The 27,419-nt window shown below is 44.0% G+C and overlaps 1 protein-coding gene across 1 annotated transcript in view; it reads left to right on the top strand.

Annotated features, from left to right (window-relative positions):
• Positions 1-27,419, top strand: part of SEMA5A (semaphorin 5A) — a 297,989-nt gene that overhangs the window by 46,361 nt on the left and 224,209 nt on the right. The window contains exon 3 of the mRNA XM_032861862.1: positions 14,159-14,204. Within this exon, the coding sequence (XP_032717753.1) occupies positions 14,159-14,204 (46 nt within the window). The remainder of the gene's footprint in view (positions 1-14,158; positions 14,205-27,419) is intronic.

Raw genomic sequence — 27,419 nt, 5'->3', positions numbered from 1 at the left:
TCGAGTCCCTGCATCGGGCTCTCTGCTCAGCGGGGAGCCTGCTTCTCCCTCTCTCTCTGCCTGCCTCTCTGCCTGCTTGTGATCTCTGTCAAATGAATAAATAAAATATTTAAAAGAAAGAAAGAAAGAAAGGAAGAAAGACAGACTCCCCACTGTTGCTGGAAGACCGTGGTGCCCCACGGGTAGGACAGCGCCACGCGTGCGCAAACACACCACAGCTGTTTGGCTTTTGGCGAATGACGTAGATTCTCTTAATGGATGTGGAAATCCACTGAGCAAATTGGCATTTGGAAGAGAGATCTCATGGTCCTGTCCTGGTGGGAGAAACAAGGGAGAGGAAGAGAGAGGTCGACTGATGCAGCTCAGCTGCGTGACCTTGAGCCTGTTTCGAGACTCATTTTCTCTGTAATTATTTCTACCCCTGTCAGCTGTTGGGAGGATCTAATAAAATAATCCATGGAAAGTGATTGTTGCCGTAGCTGGCACGCGGCGAGCTGGCGGAGGGAGGCAGCTCTGCGCAGAGTTCTGGGTTTTGGCGTCCGTGTGCAGCAGTGGTCACTAGTGAGCGAGGAAAATGGGAATCTCGCTCGGAAACTTGGTGGGATTAGGCTCAGAGGGCTTGAGAGGGAGTGTGGACCAGTTATAAAACTTTAAAAATAACCCAGCCCTCAGCTTCCTGTTGGGGAGGGCGTGACCTAGCAAAGAAGTTCACGCAGCAGGTGCATCTGAAGACATCTGGGAGGGTTTCAGTGTGAGCGGTGGAAAGTGCGGTGATAAGCTTTCTGTTTGCTTATAGGTAGCACTCGGCATCGTAAAGCCATTTGTTGGCTGGTTTTACTTTATGCCGGTGCTATTTTATGTTCTTGGAATTGAATTCAGTTGAAGATTCTGTGCACTCTTCGCAAAAAGAAGTTCATGGTGCTGTGAAGGGTGTTTTGTGCTGCTGTCTTTAAGCATTTGTGGTTAGACAGTGCCAGAAGGCGTGTGCCTTTTGAATTCGTGGAACTTCTGGAAAGATCCCTAAGTTTACTACTTCCAAGGTGCACATTATCTTTTATATTATTTTAAAGGCATTGACATTCATATTTTGTTTCACTGAAGGGTTCTTTAAAAATTAAAATAACGTTTGTGTTTTCAATGGCGAGACAAAGGCATTTGCATTTTAGAAAATCTGGAAAATACAGTTAAAGCATTAGGAAAAAAAACACAATTTCAATCACAGTTAACCTTTTCAATTATTTCCCTGTATTATTTGATTTCTTTTTGTCACATGATTTTGGGATGATATTTTATGAATGACTTATATATGTCTTTGTCAAAAAACCTACTAAAAACAGTTTCTATTTCATTTTATTTTACTCTTTTCATGATATTCATATATAGGAAGAAAAATTCCAAAGTGAAGAAATATGTTATGGTGTAGAGGTTTGATAGGGATACTATCAAAGTATTGATACTAATATTGGTTCAGGACGTTGACGTAAGTGCAAGTTTTGCTGCATATAGGACTGTAAAGCTGGATGTAAGAAGATGATTCTAGTTTTGTTCTCCAATGAATCTGTCTTTAGTGTTCAGGTTCACTATAAGGATGACAAGTGATTCTGTGCTAAATTCAAATGTTATCCCAAGTGGCAACTAACTTGGTTTCACATAGAGCAGTGTTTTTTATTATAATCAAATAATAATCAGGGCATTTACATATGAGCCATATTTTTATAAAGCATAAAGCCATATAGTAATAATGAAAAGAGCCTCTCATCAAAGAGAATTTGAGTTTCTTTCCATTCTTTTTGTTGTTTGTTTCTTGGTCTTTTGGTTGATTTCTTTCTTTGTTTTTAAGATTTATTTATCTATTTTATTTATTTTTTTCCTAAGATTTTATTTATTTATTGTCAGAGAGAGACAGAGAGACAGAGAGAGAGAGTACAAGCAGGAGGAGAGGCAGGCTCCCTGATGAACAAGGATCCTGATGGTGGGACTTGATCTCAGGACTCTGGGATCATTACCTGATCTGAACACAGACACCTAACCAACTGAGCCACCCAGGTGTCCCTGTTTATTTGTTTTAGAGAATGAGAGTGAGAGAGAGAGAGAGAGTGCGCATGCACATGGGAGTGAGCACGCACAGGGGGAGGGACAGAGGGGAAGGGAGAGAAAGAATCTCAAGCAGACTCCAGGTTGAGCACAGAACCCAACTCGGGGCTCAATCTCACAACACTGAGATCACACCTGAGCCAAAACCAAGAGGCAGGCACTTAACTGACTGTGTCACCTAGGCACCTGTCAGTTGATTTGTGATTATCTTACTCTGCTCTGACCTGCTTCGGGCAACAGAGGTGTATAAATTGCAGGGCATCGTCTCACAACCTTCGATATTTTAATAAGAACACTCACTCACCCATGAGCTTTCACACAAGGACCTCTGAGTCCAGGAGGCACAACGATCTGCAGGAGATTAAGGTGGTGGGATTGAAGCCCACAGACTCAGTACTTGGGTCAGGTAACAATCATAATTGGTGATAAATAGAACAATTTATGACCTTAGAAATTTCAAATTTGGAGCTACCAAGGGCAAGAACAAAGGGGGATGCGTGAGTCCCCGTGCACAGCTGACCTGACACGAGGACCAGCCCCGAGCTTGTCCCTTGCCCAGGCCCTCCACTTGCCCAGACAGCCAATGAACTATGCTCAGGGGCAGGAAGATATTTTTGTTCATAGGTCTGTACAACAAATAGTATCAGCTTTGAGTCAGCATGTTATGACAAAAATCAGAAACGAAAACCTCAGTGCTTTCAAAACAGGGCTCCATCGTCCTTATAATCACAACAACCAGACTTGAAAAATTGTAGTGTTTTATTTTCAAGCATTGTTCTGCCCTTGGTTTGAATCTGCAAAGATGAAACTGAAAAAGAAAAGATTAGCTTGTTTTTGCTATGCTGGTGTTGAATTTGATTTAAGTATTCAAAGCATCCCTTTCCATAAGATCCCATGGAATGAATGGGCGAGCATCTATTTAATTAGCCTAAGTTCCTCCTTTCAGAATGATTTTGCCACTGGATCAAAATAAGGAACTGAATTTTAGAAGCATTAATCATTTTTTTTTAATTGACCAATGTAATTCAGTCTTTTAATTTTTTTTTTGGTGATGCTTATTTTTAATTGCTGTTTTTATTTTAAAGTCATACCTTAGAATTAATCTGTTGCAAGCAGTGTATGATTAAAAGGAAGGATGTCGATTTTTTAAAATAAGATCAGCAATTCTGCTCCCAGTAGCCATGAGGTCTTTCTGTTTTCCAGAGGAGACATTTCAGTCAAGTTCACACAATTAAAGGTGACTCCTGCAGCGTGGAATGAAGTCAGCGATTAGGAGTGAATCCAGAAAGCCGTGGACCCCCATAGTGCGCAGAAATGCAGGGTGGTGATGATGTTTACCTTATATTTATATTAATTATGATTTAGGAAAAACACCTGGTGATGGAAAAAAAAAAAAGGATGGCCTTTTCATTCCTGCTCTTCACCTGGAATTCCCCCTTAAAAAAAAAAAAAAGATTTGTTTATTTATTTAGTTTTATTTGAGAGAGACAGAGAAGGGGGGCGGACAGCAGGAAGGGGAGAGAGAGACTCTAAAGCAGACTCCGTGCTGAGCAGGGAGCCTGATGTGGGGCTCAATCCCAGGATCCTGAGATCATGACCTGAACAGAAATCAAGAGTCTGGTGCTTAACCGACTGAGCCACCTCGGTGCCCCCTGGAAATTTTTTTTCCCCCTTTAGTTTATTCCTTGAATATTTTCTCTTCTCCATCATTTTCCTTCTCAGGGTTGGCACTGGAGTGGTAGATTTGTGCTTCTCTTCAGATTCTCTTTTCTCGTTTTCCTCCTCCTTATACCTATTAGTCTCCTTTCTTCCAGGAAGCCTACTTGATGAATTAACCTGGTCTGGCTTAAAAAGTCCCACTCCTTGTCTGCTGGCTTCGTTACGTTTTGTTGGATATTTGCCAGACATCAGGATACCTAAGCATCACCACTGTTCTTTCAAGGTGAAGCTTCCTTGGTCCCTTGCTCCCAGCTCTGCTGACTCGGGATGGACGGGGTCCAGGAGTGCGAGCTTCTGAGAAACAGGTGGTCGGCAGACCCTCTTGTGGGAAAGATTTCTGCACATTGTGTTCCTTTTGCTGTTGTAAAAAAAGGAGAGAGAGAGTAATCTCTGCACTTTCTTCCCTCCTGGAACTGGGGCGCAGATAAGTCTGGCAGCAAATTATTTATTTCATTATAAAGTCCTTTTTTTCCAAAATGCATGAATGAGCCAACAAAGCCGTGTAATGAAAGTTCATCTGCCTTTTTCGTTTGAGCATGTGTGTCTGCTAGTGTTTGGGTGTTGAGGGCTTTGCTCCCAGCCAGTCCCACAGAGGGTCCATCAGAGTATATCAGTTTACTTAGTTACTTTTCCATGACTGTTCATTTATCAAATATTCATTGAACCTCCTTCATGCCAGGAAGGTTCTAAGGCTTGGGGAAACAAAGATGAAGGGCAGTCTCTACCTTTGAAGACTTCATAGCCTAGTGCAAACCTAGCGCAAGGTTGGCAAGCTGAGGCTCCAGAGTCGGCCTTCTGTCTTTGTAAATAAAGTTGTATTGGCACGCCGTCACACCCATTCACTTCTGTATTTCCTGTGGCTGGTTTTGAGTTTTGTCTGCAGAGATGAGTAGTTGCAACTGAGGCCGTCCATAAAGGCAAAGCGTTTGCTGTCCGGCCCTTAAAGAAAACCTTTGGTGACTCTTGGCCGTTGGCTATGGCGGGAACACAGGCAATGAGAGTTTCTCAGGAAGGCCTGGGTCAAGGGCCCTGGAAACCCCAAGAACAAAGAAACATGATGGTCTTTTGGGTTGAAAAGGGTGCATCAAGAAGGTGCTCTTTGAGGTGGGCCTTGGAAATGCAGTAGGAGTCTGGCAGATGGAAGGTCTTCTTGCCAGAAAGACTGTACCTTGGGGAACATTGGAGATCCTGATGAGGTTGAGAAGAACTCAGCTTGACTGGACCAGTTGGTGACAGAGTGGACGTTGTTCCCGGGGAGGCAGGAGCTCTAGGAGGTGTCAGATTATGGAGGAGCTTGGACTTAAACCTCCAGACCAGTGATTCTAATTTTGGCAGTCATGAGAGGCCTTATAAGAATGCAGATACCCAAGCCCCTCTTCAGACCATTGCGGTTAGACGTTCTGGAAGTGATGTTGGAATCTTTGGCTTAATTAAGTTTCTGAGGATCTACTGGCCTGGCAGATTTGAGAACCTCTGGTAAAGGCATTAGGAGTTAAGGAGATTTCTAAGCCTACGTATTTACATGCTCAGACTTGCATTAGGAAGATACTTCTACCATATTGTGTGCATAGTGTTCTAGAGTTTGAGGTTGGGGCTGTGGATCAGATGACAGAAAGAACGTATACTCAGGCAGTGATGGTGGAAATGAGAGAGAGTCAGATTTGAGACTTACTTCAGAGCTGGGTTTGATAGTGATTGATGGCGACTGGAACGGGATGGCAGAAGGCAAGTTTGGAAGATGAGATTTGGAGCAAGGTTTGGGAGTGTGGCTTATTGTGATGGCATTAGCTAGCCCTGTGCATGTGGGGAATTAACTGCAACTCTTTGATTATTTGAAAATACATGAAAAAAATTTCCAGCTTTTGCTAACTCTGAAGATAACCCAGAAAAAGAATTATATAAGGAAATCTCTTGAGGAGTGAACATTCCTAAGAAAGTAGAGGTTAAGGGAATCGTAAGATGGTTCAGTTGGTATTTTTTCCAATGAAATATGATCTCTATTAACTGAAAAATGGGAAGGAATGAATCAGATACCCAGTGGACCCACAAAAGCAGAAGTTGTGAGTTCAATTTGGGGCAATAAGTCATCATCTGTAATTCTTAAAGCACGGAGGGATTTACAAGTCATATTTAGAGCATAATAAAATTTAAATTATCAGTGTGATTATTAACAATATTGATTCATAACTTTGACCCTAAATATGCTTATGGGAAAAGGTTTTTCTGATTTTATGTCTCTGCAGTTTGCTAACAGTATTGGTCTTAATTGTTGCTTGTCTCTCGGAATCCGTCTTTGTTCCTTCATTTTGCTTGCTAGTAACGAGAAGCTCTCCATCTACTTCTGTGCCTTTTAATCTTGGTGTTTAAATACACAAGAGTGCCATTAAAATGATTTGTTCTTGGTTTTGATGTATTCTTTGTAACATCCTAATAACCAAGACTTTTAGAGGGTTTGAAATAACCTTTGGGGCATAAAGAATGAAAACATCCAATGCAATTTTAGGGGCATGTCATGACAATGTGTCATGACAACAGTAATAAAATCAGAATTATTTAAAAATTTTCATAGCCTACTGTTTTTGAGGAGGGTAGGAACACTTTTGACCGAGGAGGTAGCTCATGCAGGAACTTGTTATTCCTAAACTGGGATCTAAATGTGATCCAGCTGAATAGTTAAAAAAATGGATTAAGTCCCCCCCCCAAATCTGTGGGAAAAGCCCATGAAAGATACACATATACATACATACAAAATCTTTAAATACATATACATACATACATACATATATATATATATATATATATATTTAAAGATTTTATTTATTTATTTGACAGAGAGAGACCATAAGTAGGCAGAGAGGCAAGCAGAGAGGGGGGAAGCAGGCTCCCCGCTGAGCAGAGATTCCCAATGCGGGGCTCGATCCCAGGACCCTGAGACCATCACCTGAGCCAAAGGCAGAGGTTTAACCCACTGAGCCACCCAGGCGCCCCGAAAGAGATATTTTTGGAATGGTTATAACGCCAGGGAAAATAAAGGCTCCTGGAACTGGTCTGGCATCAGCCAGCGTAATGAACTCTTTGGAACAACGTTATAGGTAGGGTGGTGAGCTGCCTGAGTTGGTTACAGGGTGAGATGAAATCTTCAGCTTCTTCATGGTTATTGAGATGATTGCTGTATTATTTAGGTAATAAAATAATTTTTATAAAAGACATTTGGTTTTGCTTAAAAGGAGATAGTTATTTTCCTGAGCTTATAAATCATGAACTTACATTTTAATATTCAAGCCTATCAGTGCAGTTGAAAGTTCGGGTGTCTTGGACAACGTCATGATTTCAAGCTCTGCGCAGTCATGTGCTGACAGCAGGGGTTATGGAATCCCACCATGAAGAGGAGTCAGGTAGGACGAGGCTGACGGGGGTGCACGAGAGGCCGGCCTCCCAGCTGACGTCCGCTCTCAGATTTCCCCAAGTGGTGATGATTTCTCTGCAGTGTGTGTATGACTTCAGATGGTTTCATGATCGACCATGGTCTAAGCATCTATTGAGTGGAAAGAGAAGTCGCTGTCATCGTTGTTTAAAACATATTTGATAGGTTTACCTGCTGTTTTGTCTCTGTCTTCTCTTCATGCAAAGTGCATATCTGTCTGTCTTAATTACTCAGTCTCCTGCTCCTTGGGTATGAGCAAGCCTTGAACCTACATGTTCAATAAGAACCTGGAGTTTTCTTCTTTGATTTTATAGCTATATTCATCAGAGACCAATTGAGTTATTCTAAGAGAATGTCATTTTAAAACACCTGTGTCTTTCATAATTAATGGAGGTCAGAGTTAAGTTTTATAGTGTCTCTAGATAAAATGAGTCATTTAGTTAATATGCTCATGATGGCTCAACCTTTTCTTTAATGCCGGCTGAATTTTATTACGTTACATGAAGACGCAAATGAACTTCATCTATTAAGGCCGCACTGCTCCCTCCGAGAATTTATTGTTGTGCTTAGTGATTTGTTGCTAATAGGCCACTGGGGGACAGGATGGGACGCAGGAATGAGTTATGCAATCCTGCAATCGATAAGAAATAAACTCCAGTGGGGGGGGGGGAGAAAGAGCCCTCAGATGTCTAGTGGGGAAACTGTCAGTTTGTGTCTGCCAAATTTAATGTCTTTGTGATTTGAATTCTTCAGTCTGTTGGATCTTTGTATCCCTCATATATTATGACTCTGAAAAGTAATACAGTTATTACATTTGAATGCACAATGTCAAATTTTATTCCAAGACATGTGAAAAAAAGGAGATCCATACCAAGGGAAGAAACACTCCTACTTTTATTTACTGTTGTCGTAAAACTGAACCCTTACCATGTGGTTAACTCTTGCTTTGTACTGTAACGAGGAGGGGCGAATGGAAAGGCAGAATAGTTCCCCTTAAACTGTACAACTAATACTTCTAAAATCTCTAATCTCTTAACCTCTTGCACCACTGCCTTTGTCCCTGAAGAACAGCAATATTCCTTATTACTACCTATTTACATCTCAGGGTGTTAGGAAGATGAATGAGACCACTTAAATGCTTTAGGTTGCTCAAAGCATTGCCCTACAAGAGAAACCGATCCTATAGGAAACATTTGGTTAGTATTCCTTGTTGGCAGAGAGCCAGAACCATTACTCCATCCCCTTGGAAAGGTTGGTAGCCTTTCTTGTAAACCTCACATACATTGTTTTCCCTCCCTGGTGAGCTCACAATTACAAGATAAAGTAGTTGGCCCTTCTCTAATGCCCTGGAGAACAGCCACTTCCAGGGACCATAGATCTCACTTTAGTGTGTGAGTGGCCCAACATCTGGGAATAGCCATTTTTTATTCCCTTTAGAAGATTTTCTTTCTTTTTGTAATCTTCAACTTCGTAGGTCATTGACCTCAGCTGTGATGGATCAAGCTGTCTTGGGGGATTTTGGGTCCCTCACATTGCTCGCTGGGTTGGAATGTTTCCAATGGCAAAAATGGACTCGGAGTTGTGCTTGGAACCAAGTAGTTTGAGGAAAGGCGTTTGTTTGAGCATCGTGGGATCTGCGCTGTGTATTGTCAGGTTCTTAAGTTCCAGGGAGGTGATGAGGGAATTCCACAAATGTTTTGTTTCTATTTCATTTTTTTTTAAAAATATCTTTTAAGTCACTGGAAATCATGATAGATAAAGTGAATAGTGAAAGACTCCATATTACTTATTTCTACTATTGAAAGGTCCAAGGAGGCATTAAACTGCTAGCTTGGATTTTGTGTAGACTATAGTCATGCATTAAACGAATTTTTGAAAGCTCTTACCAACTCCTGGTGTCCCAAATCGAACAAGAAATAGCAGCAAAAATGTAACCAAGTGACACAAAGATCAACTTTCAATAGATGTTGAGGCAGTGTAAAGTTAGAGGTAACCTGTTTTGAGTAATTTTAGTCTCAAAATTTTTGTTAGCTTAATCCATTGACTATAATTAACAAATATTATGTGTAAATACTTGCTGAATGAGTTTTTGTTAATAAATAATTATCCTTCCAGAGCACCTGGGTGGCTCAGTTGGTTAAGCCGCCAACTATTCCGGCTCAGGTCACGATCTAAGGGTAGTGAGATCTAGCCCTGTTTTGGGCTCTGTGCTGAGTGTGGAGCCTGCTTAAGATGCTCTCTGTCCCCCTCCCTCTGCCCCCCTACCCACCTCTCCCTCTCTGAAAAAAGAAGAAAGCAAGAAAAAAAAAAGAATTATCCTTCCTCCCTTACATGCTGAAATTTCATTTAAAATTATTTTGAAATTTGGTACTGAGCTCCAGAAAACAAAAACACTCAATGTATTCCTCAGAATTTATTGAAATATGTCAGGATAACTGTCTTTCATCCGTTGATCACATATTCACGCAACTCTCTTGCCGATTTGCTATCTAAGAAGGGTCATGGTCTTGTAGGAATTTGTGTGACTTAAAGACACTGGGAGATGGTATAGCATAGCTCTCTCAGGCCATAAATGAAGAAACATGGGCATTCTTAAAGTACGGGCAGGCGGTTTCAGGAAGAATTTGTGGGAAATCAGGAGAGAGAAAGGAGGCCCCATTTAATCAGCCAGACCAGTAGGATTAACATGTTCGCTTAATGGGGAGACATATGTCACAGTCAGATCTCAGTCCCAGGGGTGAGAATCAATTACCTAGAATCAAAAGCTTGCCATTAAGCAGTGTTGAGACTTGGATCATCTCAAAACGGTATGCAAATGCACCTGTGAATTGAAACGAAGACAAATGATTGTGCGGTAACGACTGTTACTGTGTGGTTGTGTGGGGCTGTGGCTACGAGTGTGGGTGCTGGTGAAATTAGAAAGAGGTCATGGGAGGACTGGCTTTTGACGCTGAGTGGCACGATGGGCCGAGGGACAGTAGAGCGTGAGAGGTCTTCATACTCATGCTGAGATTTTATCTGATCCTAATAATCTTGAATAAATCCCATCATACCTCTTAATTTGCAGACTTTTCCTCATCAGCAGATTGGTGGTATATACCTTCTAATGACGACTCAGCTTTGGAGTTCTTGAATTCTCTACCTTTTTTTGTTTTGTTTTTAGATTAAAAGAAAAACAACAACAAAAAGCTGAGGATAGTTTAAAAATAATGACTGGTTTGCGTCCTGTAGCCCAGAAAATACCAAAGGGGATGTCCCAGTCTTTGTTTGTGCTTCTCTCCATGGGGGCACTGGGCATGGCAGCGGCGGTGGCATCTCCTAGTTACTGTGGCTCCTCCTCTGTCCCCTTCCCTTCTGTTCACCTCTTGCGTGTCTCTGCCATATTGATGTATTGCTGGCCAGTGGCAGGGAGGGGACCACAGCTGTGAGGTGCTCAGGGGGGTACTAGTAAATGAGCGAAATTCCCCAGTGATGGTGGGGACAGGGAGGGCTCCTTACAGACTGTCACCTGACGGTCAGCAGAGTGAGTTTTGCTTGGGGACATGTGGACCGAGAATGTGGCATGTTTCTTATCATAAATCAGCGTCTTCCTATCTTGGTCTCTTGGGGCTGCTAGAACAAAACTTGATAGACTTGGGTGGCTTATAAACAATGAAAATTTATTTCTCATAGTTCTGGAGGCCAGGAGTCCAAAATCGGGGAGCACGGCTGGGTTCTGGGGAGGACCCTCTTTGGGTTCCAGATGGCAGACACCTTGCCGCGTCCTCGCATGTAGAAAGGTGAAAAGTGTCCGGAGCCTAATCAGGCCGTTAATCCCACTGATGAAGGCTCTGCCATCATGACCTAATCACCTCCCAGAAGTCCCGCCTCCTATCACCATCACCTTTGGGGGTTAGGATTTCAACCTAAGAAATTTGGGGAGTCGCAGGCATTCACACCATAGTCCTTCCCCCATAGACGGTACCTGAAAACTGGGTACAGGGTTTTCAGAGAGTGATTTCTATACCTCCTCTCACCCACTCCCCAAGTAGAAAGAGATCTTGGAACTTTTCCCTCAGTTGTCCTGCCAGAGCTCTACAGAGCACGGGGGACACTACCGTCCTCTTTCCTCAGTGGTGTGAGGGAAACTCCAGCTCTTAGTTTATGTATGAGAAGTGCCTTTCCAGAAAGTTTCCAGATATAGATATGTGTGTGTGCACATGTGCATGTATGTGTACATGGCGGTGGGGGAGTGTATGACAGGAAGAGAGAGAAAAGGAAGAAGAGAGAGAGGAAGAGAGAGAGAAAAGGAGAGAGAAGAAAAGAGAGAGGAAAGGAGAGAGAGACGGGTTGGGGGTGGCTTTATAACCTTGTCAGAGCCCTTGGGTCATTAATTGACTAAAAATATGAATAATTTCTTTTACTGAAAGTATTTACAGAAAAAGTCTTTCTTCAAAGAGCTAGTGAGTTAAGAGTGTGCAGACTGTGTTCCAGAATCGTGACTAGATAAACAGTGCTATCTTCTGTTCTAGAAAGCCCATGGTGTCATACCACCTCTTCCGACAGCAGTGCTTCTCCAGAACACGGAGAGTCACGCTGCCGTGTGCCTAAAACGTGAAACACCCGGAGAGCAGACGTTCTCTCTCTTTCTCTGGATGATGGAGAACATCCCGAGAATTTCAGTGTGTCTGGGAATTTCAGTATTTCCCATAACCTTCTGGAAGGAGCTACGATTGATGGAGTGCTTGCTGTGGACAGACACCACTGTCCATGTTGTCCTTGGATGTAACCCTCCCAACAGCTGCAGGGCGTAGGTAGGATTCTTAGCCCCATTTGACAGATGAGAAGACTGAGGCATGGAGGGCTTGCACTTTGTTCCTGAGGTTGTATACGTGGCACAGCTTTGGTTTTGCGCAGACATTTTTCACCACGAGGTGAGCCCGCCTCCCGGAGTCATGGCCCATGTGACCACTGGTGGCGTCCTACAGGCAGGAAGCCAGTTACGGGACCCCCGTGAGGGTGGGGAGCCGTGGTGCTCATAACGGCACTGTTTGCGCTCTGGCCAGTCTTTGCGCCGGTGCCACTTGTAAGCCTGTCCCCGGGAAAGTTGATCTGTGCGGGTGTCCCGATGCCCAGTCTCTCTTGGAGGACTCCTGGGCCTCTGTTTCACAGCAGGCGAAGGCTTGGCACATCCCCAGATGCTCGCCGGCCTCCCCTGGTGCCTTCAGCTCAACAATGCTCTTCCACGCCCGCGCCAAGTTCACGTTCCTTCCCCCGCAGGAGGAGGTTTCTGTTGGAAACCTTTCCTCTGCGTGGCGCTGGACATAATAAAAACAGATTGTGTGGTCCCCTTCCCTCGTCGGAGGCATCCTTGATCTGGGTCTGCAGAGAGGGCTGCGGGCTGCCTGTCCCAAGAGACCGTGGAAGTTTTCCCCCACTTGACTTTGTGGCGGAGGTGGCGAGTGCCAAGCCATGCTTCTGGGAGCTTCCCCCGCGTTATTTCAGAGCTAAAATTGAAAGTTCGGAAAGAGTGTGGTGTAGAGGCTGCTGGGAGGCTTCAGGGGAGGCTGGGCTCACTGAGTGCTGGAAGGCAGTGTCCCCATGCTCGGGGACAAACCTGGAGAAAGCAGAGTGCCCCGGGGGCGGGTCCTCTGAAAGTGAGCTTGTCCTTTTCTTCCTCTAAGCAGTGCACACACACATGCTGCTGGACACTGGCTTCCTTCTTGGCTTTGAGTTCCCATTGCTGCCCACTTGATAAAGCTGCTTCTCAGTCTCCCCAAGGTCATGCCCTTGGCCTGCCTTGGCTGTCACTTGTCATGCCCCCCCAGGACAGCGTGGCTACTTCTGAGATCTACCCGCCTCCCCAAATAATGAAAATAATCTGCGTTCATATCTGGCTGCTGTCGGGACGCTTTCCTCTCTCTGCTAGTGCCGTGGACATCGTCCTGGGCAGCCCATCACGTGGAACAGAGCTTCTTGGAGACCCTTCCCACACTCATGCATTCGTCGCAGCTGGTTTCCGTTCTGCGCCGCTTCTCTGGCACTTACTGTTTGCATCTGGGCTAACTTTCTCCTCCACGATCCCCAGAATGTGGCTTCAGCCACATCAGCTCCTCTTTAGCATGAGGTGAGGGGGCAGGCAGGATTTGAGTCAGAGGCCAGAGCATCTCCCACGAGGGAGGCCAATTTGTTTCTAGAAGCTACAGCAATAAAGCCAACGCCTAATGGGGGCTGATACTTGCGTTTTCCCGTCTGCGACGCTGATTCTATGAATCTGTTCTCAACTGTTTACGTCATTGTTCTTCTGCTTCATTGTTGAAAACAGTTTCCTTTTCTCTGCTTTCTTGCTTCACACCTGGGCAGCCTCAGGGAACCTTTCAAAGCCTTGATGGCAGACCGACGAGTTTAGGCTTCTAAATGTACACACACCGCATTCAAGCAAGAGAGGACACTGTATTGCTCAGGCTACGGTTGAATTCGAAAGCTGGACGTGTTGTACTTGTATATCGTGGTGAATGTCCATGATCTTTAAGAATGAAGACTCGTGAAGAGTGGTTTTGTGATTGTCTTACTTAACTTAAAATCAGTTTCAGAATCCGTTGCCCATTTCCTTTGGTCCATCCCATAGATTAAGAGAGTCAGTTAATAACTGAGGTTTACCTTTGTCTCTCTCTGTCTCTTTCACACACACACACACACACACACACACACACCCCTTATTTCTTAACTTTCTAGCCAGTCCCAAATGGGCACCTCTTGACATATAGAATGTCCCTGTGAACTCCAAGGTGTGAGGAGAACTGTGCTAAACACATTCTTAGCAGGAGAAGGCTTAGGAAGCCAAAAATCATTACTTTGTTGTCCCTTGTTCTCATGATTTTTATGACCTGTAATAGTTTATATCCATTAAAAATAAAACTGCTCTCTTTTTGTATTTTGTAGAAACTACCTCTTCAGGTTACAGCTCGAGGATTTGTCCCTGATCCAGGTAGGTGCGATTTACCTTTCTCAAGCTCCCAGTTTCCACCCCATTAGCTCACTGCTGGAGGGGAGGGAGACAGTGTCTGTAAAGGGACTGATCTGGGCAGAGCGGGGGCACGTTTCTACAGCGGGCCAGGCTGCAGGACTCCTGGATGCCCTCTTTGACGTGACTCATCCCCTGCTTTCACTCCCCATTGGCCCTTTTCTCCTACCGTGCGGCCTGCCTTCCTGTCATGGCATCATCCCGACTTATCCTTTGTCAAATGGTAGACAATTCGAAGGACACCTCCGCAGCGCCTGGGGGCGCCCTTCCCCCCAGTGAGTCGCTGGTTATGTAGTTTGCTGCCTTTAGCCATCAGATTGTTGTGGAACTCAGTTTTCCTGGAAAAACATCTTTGTTTCCTCTTTATCACCTGGAATGAGATCAATATGAACAGAGGGATTGAAAATCACATAGAGCAAAGAGTAATTGTTGATAGATAGAGATGCCATTTGCCTACTTCCAGTGTTACAGTGTGAGGAAGGAGCCTGAGGTCCTTCTGTCCGAATAGGGGATGTATTTTAGTGCCAGATATGAATCACCAGGGCCCACTTTTGCCCTACTGGCTTCTTGAAGTGTCTGGTACCCAGGGTCTCCTTGGACAAGGGGAGAGTTAGGACATGAATAAATCCCCGGCCGAGCATCTGGAACTCCCCACAGAATGTGCCAGAACTCCTGGGCTTGGTGCAACTTGGGGAAAAGTTCTTCAGCCAATTTTAGTATCAGCCTCGTGTACTAGAGTCTAAGAACCAGTGGAGAGAAGTTGAGACTAGTGTCTTCTCTCTGTCACGCTGGAATGCGTGAGCATCCAGGAAACTCCAGATCGAGCAAGGATTTAGTACTAGACCCATCTTTGATTCACCAGGGCTTCAAAATAAGCCAAAGCTAATTTTGGTAAAAAGCAAGGGCTCCAAACATCTGTAGATGTGGGTTTGGGATATAGCTTCACGTGTCCCTGCGACTGTGTGTTTTCTCATCTGTGAAGTGGCCACAAAGGACTATCATCCTCACACTGTTACTGCTCAAATTAAGTAAGAGAAGGTGTGCAAAAGGGAGAAGGCTCAGGAATTTCTCAATAAGTCTTAACTGCTTTTGTTTTTAAAAGTGATGGTGATAAATAATGACTTACTGTTGTGATCATTTCATCCCACCAGGCAATGAATTAATTGTCTTGCCATTGTAATTTAGTATGTAAGTCTTTAAATGAGTCGGTTTGTTGGTAAAATCATGAAGGTATTAATAAGAAATCCAAATGATCTGCCATTTAACCAAAATGCTGTTTTAAAACTCTGATTTTCAGTAATCCTTTATAAAAGGTATAGAGCTTTCAATAGATGGGAACTATATATTATGCTCATTTTGGTGCTTGCAGTATACTGGATTATCTGTGGCAGTGTGTGTGGGAGAAAGTGGAGTGTGTAGACATGTGTAGAAACATTTATTTACGTGCATTTACTCATTTCCTTGTTTCCTGGTTGTCCGGGCTGAAAGGGTCTGGAAGCTTTGACATCCTAGTAACAATGCATTTATTATACAGTTTTTGGTTTCATTTTTTTTTCCTTAAGATTTTATTTATTTGGGAGAGAGAGAGAGTGAGCACAAATGGGGAGAGGGGCAACGGGAGAGGGAGAAGCAGACCCCCCACTGAGCAGGGAGCCCTACATGGACTCTATCCCAGGACCCTGGGATCATGACCCAAGAGGAAGGTACACGCTTAACTGACTGAGCCACCCAGATGCCCCTACAGTTCTTCGTTTCTAAATTTAATTCCTCACTAAAAGGAACCAACGTTTCTTGGAGAAGTAGCTGGTTCCAGGGCCTGGGTAGTGAAAGTCCCAGGGAAACCTGGGATATCTTTTTGTTTCGGGAATTAAGGACATGATGATCAAAGCATGATGAGAGCAGGTCAGGAGGTCCTAGGCATAGCTGGAAGTGGGTTCAGTGAAGAAATCTCATATAATTTGATTGTTAAATCATCATGGTCTCAGATTATAACATGTTGAATAAACTTGGAATCAGTGAGGATATACTAACATCAGAATAACTGAATGAGCACACAGACGAGGCAGAAGGGAACATTCTTCCTTCTGTGAAATGCCACATGACAAATACTCAAGGGGTGATTTAATTACAAAATTGTTATTTGGTAACCTTGATACTAAAAATTGATTCAGGCTCAAATGATCAATGGCTGTGAAAGTGTAGGGGTGAGGCTTTGATGATGACTGAGATATTTATGTGGTCTCAATTTACCTATAACATATTTACTCTTTATAAAAAGAAAACTGTCTTTTGATGGTAAAGAAACCAGCCAGAATCACCGTAACCAAGGAATCAAAGGTCCCTTCACCCGTGATGAGAAAATGAGCCAGCAGACATGCCCTGATTCAATGTACAGGGAAGGGCACAGCAGGATTTCCTTGATATTTGAACTATAGATTATAACCACTTTCATCAGGAGGAACCATTATACAGACCAAAACTGAGGGGTATTCTATAAAACATTGGCCTCTACTCTACACAAATCACCAGGCCATGAAAGGCGTGAAAACCAAGAAGGGCGAGTCTCCTTCATCAAGGAGACAAAATGGCATGGCAACAAAATGAGACACTTGGTCCAACTCGGATCTTGGAACAGAAAAAGAAAAAATTGTTTCTCAGCTCTCAGGGACACTATTTTGACAACTGGCAAAATTTTAATGTCTGGGGGCTCTTGGGTGCCTCAGTCAGTTGAGCATCAACCTTTGACTCAGGTCATGATCCCAGGGTCCTGGGATCGAGTCCTGCATCAGGCTCCTTGCTCAGCAGGGAGTCTGCTTCTCCCTCTGCCTGCTGATCCCCCGTCTTGTGCTCTCTCTCTGGCAAATGAATAAATAAAATCTTAAAAAAAAATTCAATGTCTGTAGATGAAGTAGTAGAAATGTATTTATTTTCTGATTTTGATAGCTATGATTTGATTATGTAGGAAACTCATCTTGTTCTTTGGACAAACCTACTGAGATAAGTATGAGTAAAGGGTATGGTTTTTCCAATATATTCTGAAATCATTTAAAAAATACATGCACCCAGAGAGAAAGAATGGTACAGCAAATGTGATTAAATAATAAAGGGGGAAGTTGGAGAATTTAGGTGAAGGGCTTATGAGAGTCCATTGTGTTTTTCTTTCAACTTTTCCTTGCAAAATAAAGAGATGCAAAGAATTGGGCCATGCCTTTGCCATGGACGTGTGCAGGCTATTGCTGTGGCCATGGAGAAACCAAGTCGTTCTTCCCATCATTGCTTCCCACTGTTGTGATTGCCTTTTGGTGGAAATCAAGGTTAGGTCATTGATGGAGCTGATGACATTGATGGAACCCACCAGCACCACCACCTGGTAAGAGAGAGAGCACGGCCTGCTGACTGAGGACCCAGCAAGAGGACCGTGACTTTCTGAACGGGGGCTTTGACGACAGTGCCTTGGGATAGCTGTCAGACATCGCCATGCCTTTGGTCCAAAACAGTACAATTCTTCTTTTGCACATTTGTGGTGTATGTGCTGCTCGGAAGCCTACCGTTTACTCATTGTGGAGAGAGATTAAACTGTCAGTTCTTCCCAGCACACTGTTCTTTCCTGCATGTCTTTGGTAAAGTGGTCTGATTGATTTCTAGGAACACATCATTTTAGTTTAAATGACGATTTCCAAGGGTGACCAAAAAGAGAGGTGCACTGATAAGGAGAGGGTTGTGCTGGTGTTGTGAGTGGCGCTGTCTGCTAGAAACATCACTTGAGCCTCATGGCTAGTTGACTGAAACCTGTGGTCACATTGAACTAAGTGCAGAGATATGGGAATTATTTTAAAAAATATATTGGTCTTCACTCATTATATTGAAAAGGTCATTTCAATATGAAATCATTATAAGAAACTAATGAGATGTTATGTTTCTTCTTCTTTTTTTTTTTCCTAAAGATTTTATTTATTCATTTGACAGACAGAGATCACAAGCAGGCAGAGAGGCAGGCCGAGGAGTGGGGGAAGCAGGCTCCCTGCTGAGCAGAGAGCCCAATGCGGGGCTCGATTTCAGAACCCTGGGATCATGACCTGAGCCAGAGGCAGATGCTTTAACCCACTGAGCCACCCAGGCGGGCCCCCCCTTTTTTTCTTTGCATTAAATCTATAAAATCTCCTGTGGATTGTACACAGAAAGCACATTGGGGTTCAGAGTAGCCTCCGTCCAGGAGCTCAGCATGGCGAGGGCTACCTGGTTGAATGGAGAAATCAGAGTGGAGAACCTTCACAGCCCTTGTTCCCGCCAGACAAGGCTTCATTGGCTCTTGCCCCTCCTGGGCGTGACAGCCGGGTCCACTGCCCGGTGGCCGCGAGTGCTGTTGCGTCTCCCCGTCACGCTGGGGCCCCCACCTGGCCGGTCGTCAGGCGGCTTAAAGCTTCTTAACCTGGAGCCTCTTCCCCAGCAGCAGATATGTGCTCTCACTGTCCTCTCTGGTGAACGCTTTCACCCCACCCTCTTAATCTCGTAAAAGGCTCCGGATCCTGAGTCCCCCCAAAGCCCCAAAGGTGACCTATCCCTACTCAGCCCCTCTTTGTAACTTGTCCCGAGTCTGCGTGGCACCGGTGACCCTCTGGTGTGTTTCGCCGCCTCAGCCTCTACTTCGGACGAGCCCTCGCTGGCTCACATGGAGATCCACCCCGTTCCCGAGGAACCTTCTCTTGTTAGCTGGTGTCTGGTTGGAGCGGATCATTGGGTTATCTGGCGAGTGGTGGACTCAAGATGAATGTCTGTTGATTTCGAGTAATATGCTCGTTCTTTAAATTTCTAGGCTTCACATTGGTGGGGTGTAGGTAAGCTTTATATTCTGTCCCTAAATTTGAGGCAAGGAACACAGCCGAGAGACTAGCGCAATGAGCAGCGCTTGCCGGGAGAAGCGTCCAGGAACAGGTGCACGCGCCCTCTCACCACAAAGGACGGTTCCGGGACGAAAGGGCCAGCTGCTGGCTCTGGTTCATTCCTTTCTGATGCGCCAGTCATCTGCTTTGTCCTGTTCTACACTTCCTCTCCAAGTTCGTCTCCTGCCTTGACAGTATTTAGGATCAGAAATGAGAAAGAAGTTGCTGATTAATATTCCTTTTTGTCCTCCTACTGACTGGTAATTATAGAATTCTAGAGACTGTCCCCCATCGGTGTCCCCCAGATTCAGCGTGCCGCTTTACCTAGGGTAGCGAGCACAGCTCTTGGCCAGACCAGGGGCACAATGAATGCCTCTGAGTGGCTCCTGTCCCTCTGCCCTTCCTCGGGTCCCCATACTGGAGACCCCAGTTTATGTTTTGTGAGAGAAGAAGGGGAGGGACCAGGTGTTAGTCCCCCGAGGGCAGAGAAGGAGGACGGAACATAAGGTGTGGGCATTACACGTGGGAGTCAGAGCCATTGTCCATCCAAAGATGGTCCTGCCGTGGGGCTCAGCCCGTGGAACTGTACCAGAACCCTCAGGTGAGAAAAATGAACTTTGGTGAGGTGGCTTCAGAACGGGGACACTCAGACGGCCTGACAAGCCTGATGCCAGAAGCACTCAGGGACCGGAGTCAACAGAGCCCTGAATCAGAGTTCTTTTTCCCTTGGCCTGTCTTGTAAGGGCGAGCCACCACTGGCGCGTCTCTAACGCAGTAATGATTTGAGTCGGCATTGGGTTGCGGCAGAATTCCTCTGTTAAACCCTGAGTGAACGCGACCCATTGGAGGAAAATCTCGTTGCATCACCCCAAAAATCTGCACATCTAAATACACCGCGAGGTAAAATGACTGTACACAGGATATTTGTTAAACAGGCGTGCCCTTTGTATTAGAGTGAGATCGGGAGTTAGTTGCCTTAATTTAAGGAAATAAAACCTGTTTTTCATCAGTGTCTGGAGAATCAGAGTATCCGTGTGATATCCTTTTTAAGGCATCTCTCCACTCAGGCTGTGATGTGTTTCCTCCTGGCCCCCGAGTGCTGAACTGTAGCCGTGGCATCTTGAAAACCCATCAGCGCGGCGATGGAAAACGAGGCGCCTGCCGTTACGCGTCTCTTGACTTCTTGTCCTGGAAGCAGAGTCGGCTCTTCAGCTTCACTTTTCTTCTTGCCTTGATCGTGGCAGTTATTTTGCAAGAACAAAGAAGCTTTTTGAAAAATAGAAAATGCAGCTGGCCTCGAGACTAATGGACAACATTCACCCATCTGGGATCGTGCCTCGGATGGCCCGAGGTAGACGCTCCTTGAATGGGGTTCTGAGAACACAGAGGGGCTGAGGCCCACTTCGCCTCCCTGTCTTGCTAATGTTCTTTTGGGAAATTGCTCAAATCCACTTTTGTATTGTTTTGTTACTGTGGGAAAGGAATTCACAGCCCATTTCGCACTTAAAACTGCTTGGAATAAGATAAAAGTTGAAATTGTTTTCCAATTTGCCACATGCCTCTCCACAATTTCTGAGTTAAAAACTGTTAAGTCTCTAACAACCTGGTCCATACTGGTAGAGGTTTCTTTTGGATGTTACGATAGATGTTGACTCTGTTTCCCGAATCTTTAGGTCTGGGGAATTGAGTTTGAACTTGAGACAGTTTCTAAACCAGTTTTCCTCAACTAGGGGCTGTTTAACCTGGTGGGAATCTCTCTTTACTACTGGTGGGGGCCGCGGCACATCCTACCGTGCACAGGGCAGCCTCTCCCCTTCCACAAAGACTATCCTGGCTCACGGTGGAAATAGCCCCAAGGTTGAAACCCCACATTAGATCATTGTTGCCTGACTCCCACTTGCTTTGAAGAAGCTGCTTCTCTAGTCTGTGATGTTAAGATAACTAGACTAAATCTGTGAGATCTGTGATGTGCTTAAGGAACTTTTTCTCTTTTGATTTCTTCATGTATTTAACCAAACACATGTCTGAAACCTTAGTGGCCATTTCTAAAGAAGCTGCCAGAATTCTTGAGTTTGGATGGCTTACTTTTGTCAATATGCAGTTAAATTTAAAAATAAATTCAGTCAATTTATAATGTCAGGACCTCTCTGATGGCCCATAGCAGTATGGCGTTAACTACCCTCTGATGGAGTTCATTTGTATAATTGAAAGAATGATCTGTTACTTAATCATTTAGAATAACTATTCACATGGGTATTTCATATGGACTAATTTTTTAAATCAAGTTTTATATTTGTATTGAATGAGGAGAGACCAGTCTCTTACTGTCGTCCTCAGAAATCATAATCCTAAACTTTATTTTTGCCTTTCTTTATCAAACATGTTCCTAAAATCATGATATTGTAGAAGTGGAAGGTATCATAGAGATCATTGTTATTAAAACCTTTCGGGTGGGGGCGTCTGGGTGGCTCAGTGGGTTAAGCCTCTGCCTTCGGCCCAGGTTATGAACTCAGGGTCCTGGGATTGAGGCCCATATTGGGCTCTCTGCTCAGCAGGGAGCTTGCTTCCCCCTCTCTCTCTGCCTGCTGCTTTCCTACTTGTGATCTCTTTCTCTGTGTCAAATAAATAAATAAAATATTTAAAAACAAACAAACAAACAAAAACCTTTCAGGGGTCTGCAAACCAGGGCTTGTGGCTTGTAGTTAAACTTCGGAACATGGCCGTGCCCGTTCGTTTGCATACTGCCCGCCTGGGATTATAGTTCGGGATGTTTCTTAGAGCACAGACACACCCGTGTGTCTCATAGAATGTCTACTTTTGCGGCAGAGCAGGGTTGACCAGTTGTCACAGAGACTGCCTGTCTACAAAGTCTAAACTATTTACTAAGTGACCCTTTAAGAAAAGGTTTGTTATGTATCTGGTACATAGCAATTCTCGGCGAGGGCTTCTTGAGTGAATGAGTGAACACAGTATGAGGCAGTGTAATTTGTTTTGTTTTGCTCAGTTTGTTTTAGCTTTTCAGACACTGTTGGGTTGCTGCGTTTATTTTGAGTCCATGCACAATGCCTTCGTGGTCCCACTGAACCTTCATCCCCACGTTCTGGACCCTTGGTGGACATTCCCCGTCAAGTACTGTTTAGCTACCGTGTATTCAAACGTCTTGTTTTCCTTTCCTCATAACTTGCTGAAGGATTTACGGTTGTTTATGTGTATTTTATAATGACGACTAGGAGTTTACCAGTGTCAGAGTCTCGGTGAAGGTGAGCTAACTATGTCAGCAGACCGTCCTCTTCTCTCTGTGGCTGAACGCACACACACACACAAAGCCCGTTACTCATTTGCGTGACAGTCCAGCACAGAGGCTGCAGGGACCCCGTGCTACGCTGCCGTCCAAGAGCCCGGCATGTTCCGCATTATGGGCCCCCATCTTCAACCCACCTCGGTAGGGGAAGCATGGAAGGCAGAATGGAAAACCACTCAGATGAGATCATATGGGCCATACCTGGATGTGGCACATCTCCCTTCTGCCCAAATTCCAGTGGCCAACACTCAGTCTCATGGCCTCTATCAACTGCAAGGCGGGTAGGAAGTATAGTCTTCAAAACCAGGAGGAAGCAGAAAACCAGGGCATTAGAATGGGGGATGGCACTAGACTCTTCTCCCAGACAATGTTAGGATAAACAAGACTAGCCCCGAGGGATGCCATTACTGCTCCCTGCTCTCCATGCCCCACTTCCACCACTGCCATTCTCATTTTCTGTGACACGCAAATGGACTTATTCATGCTCCCAACATGTCTATAAGCCACAAAGTGGAGATGTTTTGAATAAACCACTTAGCCTCTTTGGACCTCAGTTTTCTCCATGGTGTACTTTGGAGAGAAGAGCCAGGGCGAGGAGTGGAGTGTCCCTGCCATCCCTTTGAGCAGTAACATTGCAGTGTCCACCATCCTTCTGCTTTCTCTTTCTGCTGTCATTGCTCAGATGACTCTGGTTTCCTCTTCTTCAAGAAAAAGTTTTCCTGCAATTGGGAACGTGGCATTATGCATATTTGAGGCAACTGCAAGGACCCAGTTGCCACAGAGTCGTGATGACAATGAGAGTAGCGGTAGAGGTGGCACTCACTCTACCCTCACTCTGTGCTTAGCTCTTCACATGCATCGTCTGTCTTGACTTCTACCCTCTCAACATCACTAAGGTTGAAGTTATATTATTTTTAATATTTAATAGTGGAGGACTTGATGTTTGGAGAATTTATGTGATTTAACTAACACCCCCCAGCTGGCATGTGACCGAGCTAAGATTTGGATCTGGGTATGTTGGGTTCCAGAGGACACTCTCTTCATCACTAACCAATATGCTACTTTCCTGTACTCATTGGTACGGACTGCCGTGCCGTCTGTTGTCGACAGCTGGCTTACAGCAGGTGTGGTGGTTAATTGATAATGATGAGTTATATCTTGATTTTAGGTGAGGTTTCCTAGAAGCCAGAGACAGGGATTCTGTATGCTTGGGCTTTACTGAGGGCATGTTCTTAGCAGGTGGGGATGAGCAATATAGCAGAGAGTAGAAGTAGGCAAGGATTTCCTCTGAGCTGGAGTCTAGCATTAGCTTGATCCCAAGGGGATGCTGGAACCTGGATAGAATCTCAGTTGGTCTCCTTTGAGGCCAGGGGGATGATGATTTATACTCAACTCCCACTTGTCTTTCAATCATTAGCTACTGATTTTCATGTTTGGGGGAGGTATGGTGACATAGTTTCCTAAAGAGGTGGTTCTCATCGGCCAAGAGCAGTTTTCAGAGAGGGGGGCAACTGTGAGCCAGTGCAGGCCAGTGCTCCCAGAAGCCAGTGGAAGGGCCACTGTTCTATAAGGAGAGCTGGGAAAGGAACCAAGAACACCCACTGTGGTGTGTATTACTCAGTAGGTTTGCATATTTCCTTAGGCTTGTCCTGATCCTCTAGACCTTGCTTGCATAGGCAGCAGCCCCTGCCACCAAAGAGGTGAAATATTTGTGTGTCTTTGAGAAAAGAAAGAAATACATACTTGATTACTGAATGCATTCTCTTGTGTCATGCATGTCTTCGTCTTTAATGATTTTCCCTATCCATTTCTGATTTTATGCCCCAGAAACTGAACTGAAGATGCATGAATATTTTTCTTAGTTGTGTGTCTCCTTTGGTTTCCTGAAATAAAGTCGGAAGTTTCTGTGAGCCAGCAGCAAATACTGTCTGACAATCGCAGGCTGGTAGATAAACGGAGGGGTCCATTTCATTTATCTAAAATGCGTTTCTACTGCTATATTGCAGAAGCAGCCCCAGCCCCTGACAGAGCTGCTGAATGATGGCCCTGCTTCAATTCTCTGCTCTTCTTTCTGTTTCCATATTTCCGTGCCTCTCCCCAGATACTGACACAAATAGATAAGCCAACACACCAGAAGCACCCTTTGTTTCCGAGATAAGTAAAGGATTTCTCATTTGGGTAAGAAATTAGGTATCCAGTGACCTAGGGGCATAGTGAAAATGAATGGGAAGAGAGAAATTAAATGAAAAACACGTGAGTCACATGGGGCTACCCTTCTCGACAGTGACGAGACTGAACCTTGTGATGTGGTGGTTCTTTGGCATAGGGGCCATTTGTTGTCCTGAATTTATTCAGTGACTGTGATGGACTTGGATAGAGTAAGTGTGCGTAGAGCTGTGATGGGCCCTGCTTTTGTTTAACCTATGTGTATCAGACACTCCTTTGGCTGTTCTCTAACAGCTAACCTTTTAGAGTTGACATGTTACTTTCTCATTAGGTCACAATGTTTAATCTGTGTGCATCGATTCTTACGGGCCTAGGGGCTTGCCTCTTTCAAATGATAGGATACAATCTCAGTTGTGACCTTATATAGGTTGATTGTACAGTTTGATTCTTGAAGGTCAACCCTGTTTTCAATTTTGGGGGATACTCAATTGTTGTTTACGTGTTTTCTGGAAGGCACAGAGGCAAGGTGCCCACCCAGATATTCACTATTAGGCATCTACTTAAAAACAAAAGAGGTACAAGTGTGTATGAGTTGAAGTCCAAAGACCTCATAAAGTTCTTTGCTGGAAATTTTTAATCATCATTTGGGTAAAGGAGCATTGAAATCAAAAGTAATCTTCAAAGTATAGACATCAGATTCTGGTTCAGGAAGGTGGAGACACCCACATACTGCTCTTTCATCCAGAAAAACATGGCACTTAAATGACAATAAAGATATGTAAAAGGAAAAAACTCTGTGAACTCTAGGAATGGAATCTTATATGGATCCCCCAAGTGATTTGAGGATATTTTTTGAAGGCACCCTTTATTTGGAAATTTAGATATATCTAAGAACAGAGTGTAACACAACCCAGAATGTGGTAGTAAAAGCCAGATGACAACTACAGTTAGTTACTTCACATTAAACAGTCATAGTCCAAGAGACATAATATGACATTAAAAAAATCCAAATATTATATTTAGTGAGATTCAAGAAAATATTATAGTTATTCAGTAATTATGGAAGATTGAATACTCATGATTACCTCAGCTCTTTCCTGAGACACCATTTTGAAACAGAGATCATATTTAAATGTTACAAGGTCACAAGAACAAGTAATATGGGAAAGAAGTTTAATCTATTGCTGCTCAGAATGAGAGAAACCAGTAGACATTTGGCTCTTGCACAGAGTTATTGCCACAAATTAAAGACCCAGTGGGCCTCAAATGCATGGCCAGTCTTCCCCCCTGAAGGCCATTGCCAAAATGTGATGGTCCTATGGCCAAAGATCTAAGTTAAAACAGAGTAGAAGGAATTTCCCCTTATGTTAAAGGACCAAGGAGTTAAATACCCAGCAGATTCCTGACTGAAAACTCAGGAAACAACACTCTAGAAACAAAGAAGAAGCAGAAGTCCATTGAATCTCCCCCAACCGCACCTCAGCCCTGACTCAGCTCAGTGTCTGCCTGTACCTCCCCATACCCCTCATCCGCTTAACAGAAAAACAAAGCAATTCTCCCTGAAGGAAGATTCTTTGGTGAAAGTAGCATAATTCAGAGTCTCTGCAGTTGCCTTGCAGTAAAATAGTCTAGATGTGTGAAAAGGCAAGAGTTTATGACAGATAAGTTAGGTAAAAATAAGCAGTAGAATTAAACCCACAGATGATTCATTTAGCACAATAAAGTGGGAGATAAGTTGCTAGAAAATACCTAGCCTGAGGAGCAGAGAGGAATTAGGGGAGAAATGTTAAAGGTAAGACACATATCATACATTCAAAATTTTATCTCACATATAATTTGAGCTTAAAAAGGAGAAGATAGAAAACAAAGCAGTAGTTATATTCTCAGCAATTATTGCTGGAACTTTTCACAAATGATTGAAGACATCACTCACCAGGTTTAGACGTTCTGCAAACACCAAGAATGATAAAAAACATAAGATCGCATCTGGAGACGTTATGGTCAAACTCCAAAAAACATTGGCAAGGAGAAACATCTTAAAAAGAACCAGAGTGGGGAGAAAAAGACTCACAACCCTCAGAGGAGGAGAAATAAGATCGACAGCTGATTCTTCAATAGAAATCGGAGAAAGCAGGAGACAATGGAAGGGACAATTAGTTATCCAGACCTTCCCTCCAAAAAGTAGCATAGGATCTCTTATGTTGCCCTGAAAGAAGATGGAGGCTTGGGTTTAGAACATGACGTTGTACTTGGGGTACCCAGAAATAGCTTAGCTCTACCATTTAAAAAATAGAAATTAAATGTAAGTCTGTGCCATCCCAGCTCCTCTCCCCTGTGTGTGGTGTTCATGCTGACATACACTTTACATGGATGTTTAGAATACACATTTGTCAGTATTTAATAGGCTACAAGTTGAACCATAGGGATATTGATATTAGTAGTCATTCCAACCCAGAAAAGTCACTGCCATCATAATCAGCACTGGTAACTCCTGGCCTACAAAACAATTCATGTACCCAGCTCTACTTTTTTTTTTTTAAAGTTCCTGTTATGAAAAATGGGTGGTAAAACCAACTGAATGAGAAACTCAGAGTAAACAGAGACAGTAAGTTACCATTAGTGTTTCCTGAAATCAGAGTAGGTACTGCATCCACGAAACAAGGAAAATAAAATATGTAGTCTATTAAAAAGGCCTTCATGGATTGTGTTTAAAATATGATTGGTAAAATGATGTCAGCGGTCAGTTAGAAAACAAATTTGGTCAAGTCTCCCAGAATGCTGGACAGAGACTGAGAGATGGAAGTGAAGGAATGTGTGTGATCCGTGTGTGAA

The sequence above is a fragment of the Lontra canadensis genome, unplaced genomic scaffold (assembly GCF_010015895.1).
Source record: "Lontra canadensis isolate GAN:19392208 unplaced genomic scaffold, GSC_riverotter_1.0 scaffold22, whole genome shotgun sequence".
Taxonomy (NCBI): Eukaryota; Metazoa; Chordata; class Mammalia; order Carnivora; family Mustelidae; genus Lontra; species Lontra canadensis.
Note: the sequence above shows the minus strand (reverse complement) of the source record. Positions and strands in the feature narration are given on the sequence as shown.